Source organism: Ammospiza caudacuta, chromosome 28 (genome assembly GCF_027887145.1).
Source record: "Ammospiza caudacuta isolate bAmmCau1 chromosome 28, bAmmCau1.pri, whole genome shotgun sequence".
Lineage (NCBI taxonomy): Eukaryota > Metazoa > Chordata > Aves > Passeriformes > Passerellidae > Ammospiza > Ammospiza caudacuta.
The window spans coordinates 2,216,304-2,233,167 of record NC_080620.1 but is presented as its reverse complement, the minus strand read 5'-3'; the positions used below and the strand labels follow the sequence as shown (position 1 = coordinate 2,233,167).

Genomic DNA, 16,864 nt, shown 5'->3' with positions numbered 1-16,864 from the left:
AAAAAGAGAAGGACTTTGCCATCCACACAGCCCACCTCCTCCAAATTCAGCAAAAGCCTGGGACTTAGGGAGTGACAGGGGACCTTCAAGGACATAGTGGCAGAAAAATCCCACAAGGGAGGAATCTTGTGACAGGAATTCAGAATTTGTCACAGGGTATCATAAATGGGTTTAGGGTTCTAGGATGGCCTGGGCTCTCTAAATGAAAAGGGCAGAAGGGAACAACATGGTTTACAACAAGGTTTTTTAAATACTTCATTTGCTTTATAGATAAAAGCAGCCAAGCCCTTTGCAAAACAAATACTGAAACAACCCAAGCCCCTCAGGATGGTAAACACTGAGAACAAAAGCACTCTTTGGTGAGGGATCAACTGTAGAACCTACTTTTCCTGGCCCACAACATTCCCAGGGTAGCTAAAGACCATGATTTCCATGGATGAGGGAGTCAGAAGCAATGTCTGCACCTAAAGGGATCCCCATCCTCTCCCATTTGAGCTTCTCCCACCCAGGTTGTTGTGCCTTTACAGCTGCTCACGAGGCACCTCCATAACCTCATTCTGCTATTTAAAGACCATGTAAAATAAAACTTTTAGAGCCAGATCAGCTCAGGACACAGCTGTGTCACCAGCTGCAGACACTCTGCAGGTTTGCCATACTATAAATCAGTGGGAATCTTTGGATCCCCACAGAACTCACAGAAGCAATTATTTATTTACAGGTAAAGGCACATCAATCCAACCCTTTATGCCAGATGCACATCAGAGCATCATCCATGACTTTCTGGTCCCACCCAGAGCTATCCAGCACTCCAGGGCCTGCAGCACCTGGCAAGAAGTGCTTGGGAAACTCATCTAGGTGTGTTTGGGTGCTGCCCCAAGGCAGGAGCAGCTGAGCACAGGTGAGGCTGTTACCTGAGGTAGCCAAAGCCAGAGGCTTGTTTCCAGCAGCATTGCTTATGCCATTATGAGAACTAGCACCAATCTGCTTTTCAAGTGTTGATGAGTCTCTGCTCTGGTGAACTGGGCTGGGTGTGCTTCTCTGGGGAGAGAAAAGGGCATTTCAGGAAACAGCAGCAGAAATCTCCAAATTCACATGCATTAGTACATCTGCCTGGGAAGGGGCCCTGCTTCCTGTGTGCCCCAGATTCAGCTTGTTTTGAGAAAAGAATGGATCAGCAGGTTATAGCCCCAAATGAGTGATTAATTAAGCTGCAGTAGTATCTCACACAGAGCAGGCACCATGCAGAGAGGGAGGCTCCTCATCACAGGATATTCACACTCAGGAGTGCTCTGCAGGAGCAGGAATGGCTCAGCAGCAGCACAGAGGGCACTGTGGTTGTATCATATCCTCAGTCCTGTGCTCACAAAGCTTCCAAAACAACCCCAAAGGGAACATGAAGTGCATCAGGCCATGTTCTCTGGGACATTCTCTGAGGAAACACCTGTGAAATGGCAGCCTGGGAGGTGACAAACAGGGAGGTGCCACCCAGGGCTGGCGCTGCCCTAGGGACACCCAGAGCTGAGCAGGCTCTGGTTCTGCTAAAGCCAGAAGTCTTCAGCTGGAAAAATGCAATGGGTTCAATACTGTGAACCAGCTCCAGCTTTCCCAAAATGGGAGAAAGACAAGTCATGGATGGATTCTAACTCAGAGCTCTCAGCAAAAGCAGCAAATGCTTCTCAGCTCTCTGCTGCAGCACTTCTGTGACAAATGGTGTGAGAAACTGGACCAGGCCTTTTTGAACTCCTCCTCCACTCAGAGAAGCAGGGACTTGTCACATCTCCAAAAGAGATGACCCCAGAGGCTTTCTGCTACAGAGCAGTGAGGGATGCCAGCCCCAAGGGGCTGTTCAAGCTCACCCTGCACATGTGAGGAGAATAGGCAGCTTTGAGGTGACTGAGACAGAATTCTCCCTCATATTACTGCAGAAAGCAGGGCTAAGAACTAATTGACACATGCAATTCTCTGCCACAAACTCTCAGGCTTTTCACCCAGACACACACTCCAGACCAGGCTCTCCTGAGGTATTTAATTTACTCTCCTTTCTGGCTGAACCTCCCCCCACCCCACAGAGAAAAGAGAGGAAAAATCCACAGGATCCAAGAGGATCATCCCCCAGCAGCCACCCTGAGGAGGATCCTGGGGCACAGCACCCCATTCCTACCCCTGGGATTTTATTTAGGGATGGAAAGTGTTGACAATCCCTTACTCACCACCTTCTCAACACGGCTAGGTAGGACTACGCTGGCCAGAGGGATACTAACAGGGAGTTTATTGGGCTGCACTGTGCTCAGAGGAATACTGATAGGGAGGCTGGTGATAGTTTCTCCATTACTCACAGAGCTTCTCTCTCTCAAAACCTGTAAAAATCAAAAGAGAAAGCAAAGTTCTTACACAGGATATTGAAAAGGTTTTTTAAGGTAATGATAACCTGCTTGTTTCTTTGTGTGTGTCATTCCCCCATTCCTTTTTTTTTAAGGAATTTTTTAAGGAATGACTACATGAGACAGGGAGCATCACCAGGCTCCTGGGACAGCACCATCCCACAGCACAGAAATTTACCCATTTTAATGGGTAAATTAAGGCCACTGCTGGCCCCCAGCATCAGGAAAAGGCAGCCCTAGGCAAGCTCATTTTCCTTGTGTTTTGTTGGAGCTCTGTGAAAAGCACTCAGATGTCAGATTTTGTATCTTGAGGCCCTCTGTAGCAGCCAGATGCATTTCCATGGCAACCTGCTACTGCAGGGCACCTGCTGCTCTGTGAGCCCCAATGTGCTCCATGGCTGCACCAATTACATGGACCATATTTTTCACTCTTTATTTTTATAACTGTGCAAGAGCCTCCTTTCCCAGTTCGAGACACGTGCCAGATCAAACAGCATTCCCACTGCACTACTGGTGCTCAGAAAACAGCACATCTTTCTCTCTCTCTCTCTGACCAGCTCTGATTTATTGCATCACACCCACTGGATTTTGTATCATTTCCCATTCCAAGCTGGCCACAGAAAGCAGAATTTCCTGCATTTTGCAGCTTGGCCAACCCTGAATTTTCCAGCCTGGCCAGCCCTGCATTTTCCAGGTCATTCCTGCATTTTCCAGCTTGGCCAGCCCTGCATTTTCCAGCTTGGCCAACCCTGAATTTTCCAGCTTGGCCAACCCTGCATTTTCCATGCCATTCCTGCATTTTCCAGTGTGGCAAACCCTGCATTTTCCATGCCATTCCTGCATTTCTCAGCCTGGCCATTCCTGCAATTTCCAGGCCATTCCTGCATCTTCCAGCCTGGTCAGCCCTGCATTTCCCAGCCTGGTCAACCCTGCATTTTCCAGCCTGGCTACCCTGCATCTTCCAGGCCATTCCTGCATTTTCCAGCGGGGCAACTCTGCATTTCCAGGCCATTCCTGCCTTTTCCAGTGTGGCCAACCCTGCATTTTCCAGGCCATTCCTGCATTTTCCAGCCTGGCCATTCCTGCATTTTCCAGCCTGGCCATTCCTGCATTTTCCAGCTTGGCCAACCCTGAATTTTCCAGCTTGGCCAACCCTGCATTTTCCATGCCATTCCTGCATTTTCCAGTGTGGCCAACCCTGCATTTTCCATGCCATTCCTGCATTTCTCAGCCTGGCCATTCCTGCAATTTCCAAGCCATTCCTGCATCTTCCAGCCTGGTCAGCCCTGCATTTCCCAGCCAGGCCATTCCTGCATTTTCCAGCTTGGCCAGCCCTGCATTTTCCAGGCCATTCCTGCATCTTCCAGTGTGGCCAACCCTGCATTTTCCAGGCCATTCCTGCATTTCCCAGCCTGCCCTGAGCAGCTGCACACCCTTTACCTTCTCTCCTGCACTGGGTAAGGCCGCGGGGGAGGAGGGCCGAGTTTCCTGAGGACTCAGCTTGATGCCATTTGCAATTCCAGGGCTTGGGTATGTAAGGCCATTCTCTTTGACATGCTCAGCTCTGCAAGAGAAATGTACAATTGTCAGGATGCAAAAACCAGTGACAAGAAATACCGCACTCAATTCCTGTCCCACCCTATTTACCCCGTTAGCTCTCATCGCTTGTTTTCATGAAATAAAACTTTTTAAAACAGATTAACTTCCAATTTGAAAAACATCTTTTCCCAATGTTAGTATCAGTGTTACTAACACTACCTGTTGCAGTAAGGTAGGAAAATTATAAAGAAAGGCCTGCTTTCCTGGAATCAGTGGCAAAGTTGGCACTTTGCAAGTTCCCATGTGAAAGCAATCCTGGTGTGAGCAGTTTGTTAACAAAACAGTCTATTCCTGAGTGAGAAACAACCAGCACCAGTATAAATTGTTTTTAGATAGAAAAATGAAAACTATCTCTCACAAACAACTTTCCCTGCACGTACACACCACGGTTTGAATGAGCAATTAATGCAGGGTAACAACTTGTTACTAATAATAATTGGCAAGAAAACTACTGACCAATTGGAGTCACACATGAGGTCTGTATAAAAATGTATAAAGCTGTATAAAAATGAATTATGTGAATAAATAAGTGTAAGAGCCTAAATGAGGGATGTGGGACTCCAGGCAGCTCCCCAAAATGCAGTTTATTCTATCTAAGAGGTTCCAGCAGTCCAGGGTCATGGGTGACAGAGCTGTGCCTACAGCTGTCAGCTCCAGCTGCAGACAGGCCTGGAGACCCTTTGGTTTTGGTTACATTGCATGATATACTTTTCTTTTGGTTAAATTGCATTATAGACTTTTCTTTGCTGAGCATCTTCATACAGTAGAACCAATCTATACATTAACTATTACCTGTGGCCTATCATAACTACTATAATTACCATATTCATGTTAGTGTTCTCCTATCACTAAAAGTTAGTGCATTACAGTTTAAGCTAGAAGTTGCTTTTCAGTTGTCTTGCAGTAGAAAATTTTGAGACCTTTTTTCTACTTACAACTTTGCTGACTTGTTTGCCTGTGCTATCTTTCTGCTTGGTAAAAACATCTTCTTGTTTGGGGTGGGTTTATCCTTGGCTCTAGGCCATAAAACTTCCTTCTAACTAACACACCCTTTGCCTCCTTGGTTATCCACTAAGACTGCCTCAGCAATTCTTTTCTTTTCTTGTATATCAAAACTTGCTTCCATCTCTATCCCTTCATCAGACTCTACATTTAAAAATCTTTCTGCTAAGCACACATATCTGTGAGACTTTCTTGTCAAACTTTCATCCTTCCCAACAAATGAGGGGCTTTTTCCAGCATGAAGAAAATGGAATCCATGTGATTTATTCTGCTATGAGCCCTCTCACCTCTGGATCTCATTAGCTGTGGCTTTTCCATTGACTCCGTGGTCCTGATTCAAGTGTCTGCGCAGGGCGATTTTAGCAGGGGAGAACCTGGTGTAATCAGGGAGGGCCAGGCTGGTCACCTTGTCTGCCTTCTGCCTGCTGCTGTGGTTGGGGGTGCAGGGCACAATGTCTTGGTCCAGGTGGGAGTTGGGGTACTGGGGGGTGTTTTGCTTGGACGAGGGCCGGCTGAAGGCATGCTGCAGCTCGTAGGGGGTGGCGTGGCCGTTCATGGACAGCTCGGGGCTCATGCCATTCATGTGGGGCATGGGGAACTTGGAGCACTCCAGTTCCAGCTGGAACCTGCCCTGCTCAGCCTCAGGGTCACGGCTCAGGTGGCTTTTGCTGTGCAGCTGCACTGGCAGGGGCTCCTCTGAGGGGGTGTAGGACTTGAGCTGCAGCAGCTCCTGCTGCCGCTGACTCTTCTCGAGTTCCACAATGCTGATCTTTAAATGAAGAGGAAAACAAAAATTAAAGACTACACTTAATAATTCTATTGTTAAGTGTATAAATTCTGTTATTCTATTATTAAGTGTATAATCATATTATTAATAATAACTAATAATAATGATTCTATTATATACTTTTCTTTGCTTAGCATCTAAATACAGTAGAACCAATCTATACCAACCTATATTAAGTGTATGAATTTTATCATTCTATCAAAACTCCACATTATGGAGTTTTGCTTCTAAATTCTTTTAAGTAAAGTGTCTCTGCTTCTGGGAATAATGCAGAACAAGGGACCTCAATATTTGAGAGAAAATTTCTGCTCTGAGCTTAAGACCAAAAGGCCCAGGTGAGGGGAGCGGTTCAGAGACCCTGAGAAAGAATATTTGAGATCTTAAAACCAAAAGGAAAATATCTCAAACTTACAGAGGGAATGTGGAGTATCTCAGTACTGCACAGTCACTCATGCCAAGGCATCCAGCAAAAGGCTGGAAAAGCTCTGGAGCCAATCTCACAGGGAAAGAAAAACTCTTCACACAGAGGAGTTTAATTTCTTGTCACTATGAGAAATCTCACTCAGGGGGAAATGATTCCCACCCTACCCCAGGAAGTGTCCAAGGCCAGGTTGGATGGGGCTTGGAGTAACCTGGAATGGTGGAAGCTGTCCCTGCCCATGGCAGGGGTGGAATGAGATGAGCTTTAAGGTCTCTTCCAGGCCAAACCAGTCTGGGACCCTATGATTCCTGAATTGAGACATCAGAGCACACACAAAAATCATCAGCTTGTGATTTTTAATTCTATGTAATGATAAACCATGATTCCTCCTTCCACAGTATCACCAAGGAATCAGGTCATGGTATCTACTGCTTTTACAAGTTATCCACATGTTTATTTACTAAAATCCTCTAATAGAAAGCTCAGTCTCTGGGGGAATAAAAAAAAGAATAAATATAAAAAGCAGCACCTGACTCATCTTTTCCCATCACATTTAGTATAACACCCATAACTGGCCCATTGTCCAAGAGCTACCCCAAACTGGTGACTGTGTTTGTTTCTTGCTCTCTACCTGTAGCTCCAAACAGTGCTTTTGCTTCTCAGAAATCTGATTCTTCAAGGCCTGCTTCTCTTTCAGCAAGTTCTCCAGTGACAGCGTTGACCAATCCAGCTTCAGTTCCTCACAGCGAGCCTTCAGCTGCAGGGACACACAGGGACAGGGACAAAGAGGTCACAACAGGGACAAACAGCTCAGAACAGAGCTCTCACCCTGCACACCTGGCTCCCAGCTGAAAGCAGGAACTTTGCACTGAATGTACAAAAACCCCTTAAATCCACTGAGTCCTCCCAGTTTCATGCTAGGGAGTGTGGTGGCACTTTCTAAAACAGTGTTATCACCCACCCTCAGAGCTTCCACATCCAGATATTCCCTTCATCTACCTCCTGAAGAGGCTCAGCCTGGAGAAAAGGAGGCTCGGGGGGGACTCTGTGGCTCTGCACAACTCCTGACAGAAGGGGAAGCCCAGGGGTCGGGCTCTGCTCCAGGGAACAGGGACAGGAGCAGAGGGAACAGCCTCAAGTTGTGCCAGAGGAAGTTTAGATGGGTAAAATTTCCTCACTGAAGGGTGGTCAGGCATTGGCACAGGTTGCCAGGGCAGTGGTGGAGTCCCCACCCCTGGCAGTGTTCAAACAAGTGGCTGTGACATTTGAGGACTTGGTGTCTTGGTGTTCCTTGATGGTTGGACTCCAAGACCTTACAGGTCTTTTCCCACATTACCAGTTCCATGATTCTTTAAGTTTGAGTTACCACATGAGCACCACAGAGCAAGCCCTGCACAACTCCCTGCCCAGCCAGACCCAGACCCAGTGACATTCAGAGCTGTTTGGGGACACAGCTGAGCCAACTGCCAGTTCAGGATCTGCTATGGGGTCAATCAAAGGTAAAAAAAGACTCCTGCAGGTTTCCCCCCATCATCCCTGAGTAGCTGGGTGATGTTTCACTCCCAGCTTGTGCCCTCAGCCCAAGGGCAGCATCCCCTGGACCCACCAGCTGCAAGCTCTGGTTCCTGAGTTCACTGTTGTCCTTCTCCAGCTGTTTTGTCTGTTCTTTCAGCTGCTGGTTGTGAGCAGAGATTTCCTTCTGAGCCTGGATCAGGTCGTTGTACGTCAGAGCTTTAACTCCCAGCTAAAAGGTGAAGGGTGAGATCAGTCAAAGGGGTCCTGACACCATCATTCCTGGGGTTCTGACACCCCATTCCTGGGGTCCTGACACCCTCATTCCTGGGGTGCTAACACCCTCATTCCTGGGGTCCTGACACCATCATTCCTGGGGTGCTAACACCCTCATTCCTGGTGATTGTCCCATTCCCAAGTGACACTGAGGAGATCTGCAGAAATCTGCAGCTCTCAGAACCTCCCCCAGCATTCCACAAGGCACTTGGTGGCTGCTGAGGGATAACAAGGAGGGACACAAGGACCTTGGAGCTGCTCTTCCACCCCTTCAACTGCAAAACTGGCATTTAGGCTTTGCCAGCCAACAGAACTGTCTGTGGACAGTTCCCACATTTCCCTCCTGTGCTCCTGAGCTAGGTTGGCAGCACAGAGTTTGTTTGAGCAGGAGAGGGTGAATCCTTCACCAAACACCATAGGGGCTGAAGAGCTGAGACTGCTCTGGTCTCACTTAGCTGGACCAGAAATGTTTGCAAGCAGCTGATTTGGAAACAGCCCCCCAAGCACAGAGGTACCTCATCGAGCTTCTGCTGGAACAGGCGTTTGATTTCCTCCTTCTGGGCCTGGCAGTGGGTGAACAACTGCTGGGCTGTCCCCAGCAGCTGAGCATTCTTCTCCTGGAAGAGGGAAAAAATACATTTTAGCACCAGCTGCAGCATGGGCCATCTCAAGGAGATTTGTGGAGCACTTTAGGACAGAACCTGGATGCAGGAGAGCTCATCCAGCCCTGCCCCAGGCTGCTGAAAACCTGGATTTGTTGGGTGTGATACTGGTGGGGTTAAATCAGCTGTAAAGAGCCTTTAAGTAGTAAATTTCTGACTAAATTTAAGTAGGTTTTAGGTAGTAAAGAGTTTTTAAGCAGCGAATTTCTGACTAAATTTAAGCAGGTTTTTCCACCTCTATGGTAAAATACAATCAAGACAGTCTTAGAAACTCATTTTTATCCTCCTAGCGCATCGTGAAGCAGCAGCAATAATCCCATCCCACAGAGCAGGAATAGAACTGGAAAAGATTATCTGCATGAAATCTGCTCCCAAACAGGGAACTGGCTCTAAATCCCCAGAGCCCCAGCTCAAAGCCTCCCTGTGCAATTCTCATGGAAGAGATGCAGTAAATGAAACTACCCTGGGGGGGAGGCAGGAATAAAGTCCTAAATAACCAAACCAGTTTTCCTACTTCTGTCACCATTATTATATATTATGTATTATGTATTATGTATTATATATGATATATCATATATCATATATCATATATGATATATTATATATTATATATTATATATTATATATTATATATTATATATTATATATTATATATTATATATTATATATTATATATTATATATTATGTTATATATTATATACAATACACACTTATCTATTCTCTATTATCTAATCTATTATATATACATTTTTATATCATAAATGATATATTTTATTTTTATATATACATACACACATCTATATATAATATATAGCATATAATATATAATATATCATATATAGTATATAATATATAATATTATATATAGTATATATAATATATATTATACATAATATATACTATTTTTATATAATATTATATATTATATATATAATATTGTATATTATTATATACTTTTATATTATATACTCATACCACCATTATTTCAGCAGGTCACCTGAGCCACTCAAAGCAATTCCCAGCCCTGAACATTCCTTAACCAGGTCCCTGCTCCAATCCATGGCCATGCACAGCAAAGGGCAGGACAGGACTGGCTGAAAAGCCTCATTTACCCAGCCCCAAAAGCAGAATTAGTGCAGAAAGCCCAGGGAGCTTTGGGATTATCCTGTTCTCCACTTTGTGCTGCAGAGGCCAAGCAGGGATTGCACAGACTGAGCCACTGCTCCAGGAAAAGTGGGGAACAAGGGCAAAAAGCACCTTAATCCTTTCCAACCTTAATAATTCCATGGCCGATATTCCAAGCAGTGTTGGAAATTCCACACATGCAGGAACACACAGACCTGGCTGGGGAAAAGTCCCTGCAATGCTAAAGGGGCTGCTCTGGGGGATGCTGGAAAATCAGTTTTGTTTTCAACACCAGGCATTTCATTCAGCCTTCCCAGGCACTGCAGGGGCTGACAGCTCCATCTAAGGGCACTCTGGGAAGCAGCAGCTGATTTCAAAATCATCATTACAGAGATTTTTATTGTACTTGAAAACCTTCCTGTAAGAGGGAGTTACTGAACAGACCATACCCAGCCCCTCACCCAGCCAAGTTCTCCCTCTGGCAGGTTTAATTTGCCATGTAACACTCCATAAAAAATATTTTCATACTGAATTCCTCATTTTAACATTTAAAAGTGTGGAGCAGCTGTTGGATAGCAGCACCAAGTGATGACTTTTCCAGACCCCTGATTCATTCTCTGTGCAGGGCACAACCTTTACACACCACCATTTCATTTGTGCAGGAGATAAGTTCACTTTATGCTGGCTTTCCTGACAAGTGCAGAACAAGAAGAAAAATCTGCTGCTTAAGGAAAAAGATGAAAGTTCTGAGTGCTGATTGACTGTGAAAGCAAATGGAAATAACCACAGAAAAAGAGGTTTCCATGAACACCAGAGCAGCACCAACCACTTCTCAGTAAGAAATGGGGTGGCAAAAGTTAATTTCTTTCCTCTGGAGAGTTCCCAATGTGGAAAACCTGATAAAAAAGCCCTGTGGCTTTTTTCTGACACTCTCACAAAGACTACAGAGTAAGGAAAGCTTCCACAGGGAATGCCAAAAGCTGGACCTGGACAGAATTCCAGACTGGTTTGGGTGGGAAGGGACCTCAAAACCCATCCAGTGCCACCCTGCCATGGCAGGGACACCTCCCACTGTCCCAGGCTGCTCCCAGCCCTGCCCAGCCTGGCCTTGGGCACTGCCAGGGATCCAGGGGCACCCACAGCTGCTCTGGGAAATCCATTCCAGGGATGGATTCCACAATTCCTGATTCCCAATCTCCCACCCAGCCCTGCCCTGTGGCAGTGGGAGCCATTCCCTGTGTCCTGTCCCTGCAGGCCTTGTCCCCAGTCCCTCTGCAGCTCTCCTGGAGCCCCTTCAGGCCCTGCAAGGTTTTAAGTGGAAGTTCAAGTTTAATTCTGAGCATTGTGGGGAAAGTTCCTCCACAGAAGCAGCAGAACAGACCCATCAGGGCTAAATGATACAGTAATGCAATCATTCATCACTGAGACAAAGCAACACAAGGAGGTGTCAGGCAGATCTCCTCCCTCTGCTGGTGGCTACAGGGCAGACAAACAACCCTGTGCACAGCTCCAGGACCCTCCTGGCCTTTCCACCTTTTCCAGTCCCTGATTTGGGACATTTACCCTTTGCCCATCAGTGCAATCCAACCCATTATGATATCAGTACCAATGATGCTGTGCTAAATCCCCACAACCAGTGATGACACTTTGGGTTTCTTAATCTGAGTTCAATGGTTTCCTAATCCATAATTCTATGAACTGTGGTTCATAAAATCCTGGAATTGGTTTGTGTTGGGAGAGACCATCCCTGGCAGTGCCCAAGGCCAGGCTGGACAGGGTTGGAGCAGCCTGGACAGTGGAAGGTGTCCCTGCTGGGGTGGAACTGGGTGGGCTCTCAGGTCTCTTCCAACCCAAACCATTCCAGGATTCTCTAAGTCAGCATTGTCAGGGAAAAGGGGAGGTGCAGCTCTCTCATTTTTGTGTGATTTAAACACACAAAAAATTAGTTTAGCAACAAAATGCCCTGGGAGTTGTTCAGCCTAAGCAGGACTGGTGTGAATGCACACAATTCCCATCCCCAGCACTCTTCCCCACATCCAAGGAACTTCAGAGTTTGGTAATTTTGTTTAGAAATGTGAAAATTCAGACTCACCTTTTCCTGCTCCAGTAACTGTTGCAGGCTTGCTTTGTACTGAGGAGTTTTCATGTATGCCATGAACTGCATGTACTGGATCTTAAATGAGTCTGCAAAATAAATCAGATGAGGAATTTCAGCATTAGATAAATGACATGGCCCTGTTCACCCCTATTTCCTCCCTGGCCACCTCTCCTCAGTTGTCCCTCCCTTGCTTTTGCTCTGGACTCAAAGTCAGACTAACCCATTAAAAATGGAAATAGAATAATAAATAAAAACATATAGATAAAAATAAATCAGATGAGGAATTTCAGCAAGGTAAATACCATGTCCCTGTTTGCCCCCATTTCCCCTCTGGCCACCTCTCCTCATGTGTCTCTCCTTTGCTTTTGAAATAGACCCAAAGTCAGACTAAGCCATTAAAAATTGAAATAAATAAAAAATAAATAAAAATAGATTTAAAAAAAAAAAATCAGATGAGGAATTTCAGCAGGGGTAAATGTCATGTCCCTGTTTGTCCCTATTCCCCCCCTGGCCACCTCTCCTCACTTTTCTGTCCCTTGCTTTCAATTTGGACTCAAAGACTAATCCATTAGAAAATGGAAATAAATCAATAAATAAATGAAAATAGATAAAATAAAAATAAATCAGATAAGAAATTTAAGCAGAGTTAATGCCATGCCCCTGTCTGCCCCTATTTCCTCCCCTATCTCCTCACTTGTCTTTCCTTTGCTTCAGGTTTGGACTCAAGAAGAGACCAAACCATTAAAAATGGAAATAAAGTATAAATAAAAATAAATAGACAAAATTTAAATAAAACAGATGAAGAATTTCAGCAGGGTAAATGCCATGCCCCTGTTTGCCCCCATTGTCTCCCTGGCCACCTCTCCTCACTTGTCTCTCCCTTGCTTTTGATTTGGACTCTAAGTCAGACTAAGCCATTGAGGATGGATTTAGGAACAGGCTGGAAGTGCCTCTCCTGGCACAAAAGGAACTCTTGGATCCATCAGGTCCCATGGAAACCATGACCCCATCCACCCTGCCCCAAAACATTCCATAAAATCACTCATTTGCCACAAAATATCCCTTCAAATCACTCTTGGGCCACAAAATATCCCTCAAATATCATTATTATTTGCCACAAAACATCCCTCAAAATCATTCTTTGGCCACAAAATATCCCTTAAAAATCACTCCTTTGCCAAAACATGCCTCAAAAGTCACACTTTTGCCACAAAATATCCCTCAAAATCATTCTTTGGCCACAAAATATCCCTCAAAATCACTCTTTGGCCAAAATAGCCCTATAAGTCACTCTTTTGCCACAAAATATCCCTCAAATATCATTACTATTTGCCACAAAACATCCCTCAAAATCACTTTTGACACAAAATATCTCTCAAAAAATCTCTTTTGCCACAAAATAACCCTTAAAAAAAAAAACAAAAAATCCCAAACACTCCTTTGCCACAAAGTACCCCCCAAAACAGACTCATTTGCCACAAATTATCCCACAAAACATCCCTCCAAAAATTACTCTTTGCCACAAAATAACCCTTCAAAAATCACTCTTTGGCCACAAAACACCCCTCAAAAAAAAATCATTTTTTTGCCACAAAATATCCCCAAAAAATCCTTCAAAAAAAGAAATCACTCTTTTTGCCACAAAATATCCCTCAAAATCACTCTTTTGCCACAAAAAAAATCACACTTTTACCACAAAAATCTCCCATAAAATATCCCTCAAAAATTACTTTTGCCACAAAATATCTCTTTAAAAAATCACTTTTCCCACAAAACATCCCTCAAAATCACTCTTTTGCCACAAAACATCCCTTTAAATCATTCTTTTTCTCTCTCTTCCACCAGGAATCAGCCATGACTGGCACAAACTCAGGAGAGCCCAAGGTAAGGACACTTCTGGTACCCTGTGCCACATCCCAGAGCATCCTGGCCTGGCTCATGGTAATGCCAAAATCCAGAAACAGCTGGGAGGGGTCAGGCAACAGAAGATAAAACAAAAAAAACCTCCAGGATTTTCTTTAATCACCTCCTGCATTTTCCAACCACACCTTTGTGAGCTCAGCCTCTCAGGCAGGGCCTCATTTATGGGCTCTGAGCTCGGCAGAGGAATGGGAGTGGTGTCACCAGGATATTTTATGAAAAATCCTTTTGCAAGGACTTTTCTCCTGAGAAGCTTCAGCTTCTCCATGTTTTATTCCTCTAGAATATAACCTGGTAATTGTTTATCCAAACATGTGAATTGTTTTAATTAATGGCTAATGACAGCTAGCTGTCACTCTCTGTGTCTGTCACAGGTTTTTATTATTCTTCTTGTCTAGCTTTCTGATATTTCCTTTATCTTTCTTAAGTATAGTTTTAATATATAATTTTCATAATATAATATGTCATATCATATAATATTACGTAATATGATATTATACATTATGATATATTGTGATATATTATGATATTATACCATATATCTAATTAAAATATGGTATTGTATGACATAATATAATGTAATATAACATAACATAATATAATACAAATTGATATATTGATATATAATACAATAATATATTATATATTATATATATTATGTTATGTTATGGGATATTATGGGATATAATACGATATTATGGAAAAGGATATTTTATTTATATATATATATATATATATATATATATATATATATATATATATATATATAAAGGCATGATATAATGTTATTCATAAATATATCTATATTTACATATATAACATCATTATTATAATATAATATCAAGAAATAATAAATAAACTTTCTGAAAACTTGAAATAATTTCACATTTTTCACCTCGTCTTGAAAGCCCTCACAACACCACAACAGAGTGGTGTTCCCCAGGATTAAGAGAATGGTTTCATTTCAAATAAAGCTGTTTCTGACTAAATCCAGGCTCACTGCCTGTTGTGCCAAAGGAGAGCTGAAGCAACATCAGAGAATAAATATAGAGTGAAACACCAACTTCAGCAGGAGGGGGTGCTGCCCAAGGATGTGTCTCAGGTTCTGAGTTGTTGCTGGATTGGCTCTTGAGGTATCAAAAGTCTTTTTTCTTAGCTTCAGACTCAAAGAAGTAGTTGTGATTCCTCAGCTCTGGTTCTCAAGGTTGTTTATTTGCTCTTAGCTACTCCATTCTTTCTCTGACCTACTGAGATCTGTCCAGCAGGTTGGATTGTGGCACACTGACCACCCTTGGGGTGGTGTTGGCTTTTTATACCAAAAACTACCTGTACTTTATTTACAATAATTTTCCAATACCTATCACCTATGTTAGACAGTCTGTCTCTACTCTAAACCAACCCAGAAGTGCCACCATCACAGATGGAGCAGAGGATGGAGGACAAGAAAAAGGAGGAGAAGAAGGACATGCCCAGATTCTTCTATCTTGCTTCTTGAAACTGCATTCTAAAAACTCTAAAATTCTACATTTTCACATGGTAAGAAATTCACTATCATTCTATTTAAACCCTTGTGGCTTGTAACTCTTCACACAAAGTTGGGAATTGTTTCCATGGGCTAAAATGGAAGGCACAGGTGTCTTTGACTCTGTGCCAAGGTCTCTGAGCCCTTTGCCAGAGTCTGGAGTGCTCCAGGGCAGCCAGAGGAATGTCCTGGGTTCTGACAGATGTGGGGCAGGCAGGGGAAGGTGGGGAGGAGAGAATCCCCCTCCTACCCCATGAAAAACCCCAAAATTGGGTTAGGCAGGCCTTACCTAGCAGCTTCTGTAGTGCAGGGGGGGTGGGTGTCACCAGGAGCTGGTTGGACGAATGCCGTTGCACTTTAGGAGGTAGTTGGAAAAATGGGCTATGAGGTGACTTGTAGGCATCTGGAGAGACACAAACACAACCTCAGGTCAGCACTCAGTGTTTGGGACAAGGACAGGAGCTTTGCCAATGAAAACATGGCACAGAATCCTGAAAACATGGCACAGAATCCTGAAAACATGGCACAGAATCCTGGAATTGGTTTGGGCTGGGAAGGACCATCCCTGGCAGTGTCCAAGGCTGGACAGGGCTGGAGCAGCCTGGGATGGTGGAAGGTGTCCCTGCCATGGCAGGGGTGGCACTGGATGGGTTTTGAGGTCTCTTTAAAGCCAAACCAACCCAGAATTCTGTGATTCCAAGTCAGCATTCCCAGGTGTGGCACAAAGGGGGATTTGTAATGAGATCCAGGAGCTTAGTTCACCAACACAGAGCTCCAAACACATCCACACACTGCTCTAAAGCGCTGGGAAGGGTCTCTGTGGTCCATCCTAAGAGCAGCAGCTCAGAGAAGGCAGCATCCCCAGCTCCTGGCTGAGTACCCACAGACACATCCCATCCCCAATGCATTAATCACCATCCATCACCATTAATCCCACCCCCAAACCATCAGTACAGGAATGCCATCACCATTAACACATTAATCACCACCAATTCATTAATCCCACCCACATCCATCATCATCAATCCCACGCCCACCTCCTAAAGGACAGCTCTGCTCTGGTGACAACATGGAATTCATGCCACAAAATCCAACTCAACCAGGCCACAAAGGAATAACCAGAACATCCAGAGCTTCAGAGACTCATCCAGGCTCTTGCACACCCCTACACTCACCCTGAGGAGAGGATGAAGATGTCTGGGAGACAGTCTGAGCATGCAGAATTTCTAGTGCAGTTTGGTTCTTCTTGGTCTTGCGCTCAGTGCTCGCCGTGTTCATTTTCTTGGGGCGCCCTCGTTTCCTCCCTGCCATTTTCCTGCCCTTCTTGCTCAGCTTCTTCTTCCTGGCCTTGGAGGGAGATGGCTTTTTAACAGAATTTGCTGCAGCTTTTTCTTCTTCAGCACCAGAATCCTGAGGGGTTTTGAAAACCTTTGGTCATTTCTACCTCATAATGCAACATTCCTTTTCAGCAAACATTCATAATGGTGTTTTATTTTTATCAATGAAACACATTTCTGAAATAATATAGATATGATATATCATATCAGGAAAATGGTGT

The 16,864-nt window shown here is 44.3% G+C and overlaps 1 protein-coding gene across 1 annotated transcript in view; it reads right to left on the bottom strand.

The window, feature by feature from the left end:
- The window catches only part of DOT1L (DOT1 like histone lysine methyltransferase), an 87,636-nt gene that overhangs the window by 13,066 nt on the left and 57,706 nt on the right, over positions 1-16,864 (bottom strand). Inside the window, exons 14-23 of the mRNA XM_058821100.1 lie at positions 16,482-16,716; positions 15,596-15,709; positions 11,859-11,950; positions 8,494-8,595; positions 7,797-7,934; positions 6,822-6,947; positions 5,270-5,751; positions 3,822-3,945; positions 2,211-2,357; positions 912-1,038 (exon numbers count right to left, since the gene is read on the bottom strand). Of these exons, the coding sequence (XP_058677083.1) occupies positions 912-1,038; positions 2,211-2,357; positions 3,822-3,945; positions 5,270-5,751; positions 6,822-6,947; positions 7,797-7,934; positions 8,494-8,595; positions 11,859-11,950; positions 15,596-15,709; positions 16,482-16,716 (1,687 nt within the window). The remainder of the gene's footprint in view (positions 1-911; positions 1,039-2,210; positions 2,358-3,821; positions 3,946-5,269; positions 5,752-6,821; positions 6,948-7,796; positions 7,935-8,493; positions 8,596-11,858; positions 11,951-15,595; positions 15,710-16,481; positions 16,717-16,864) is intronic.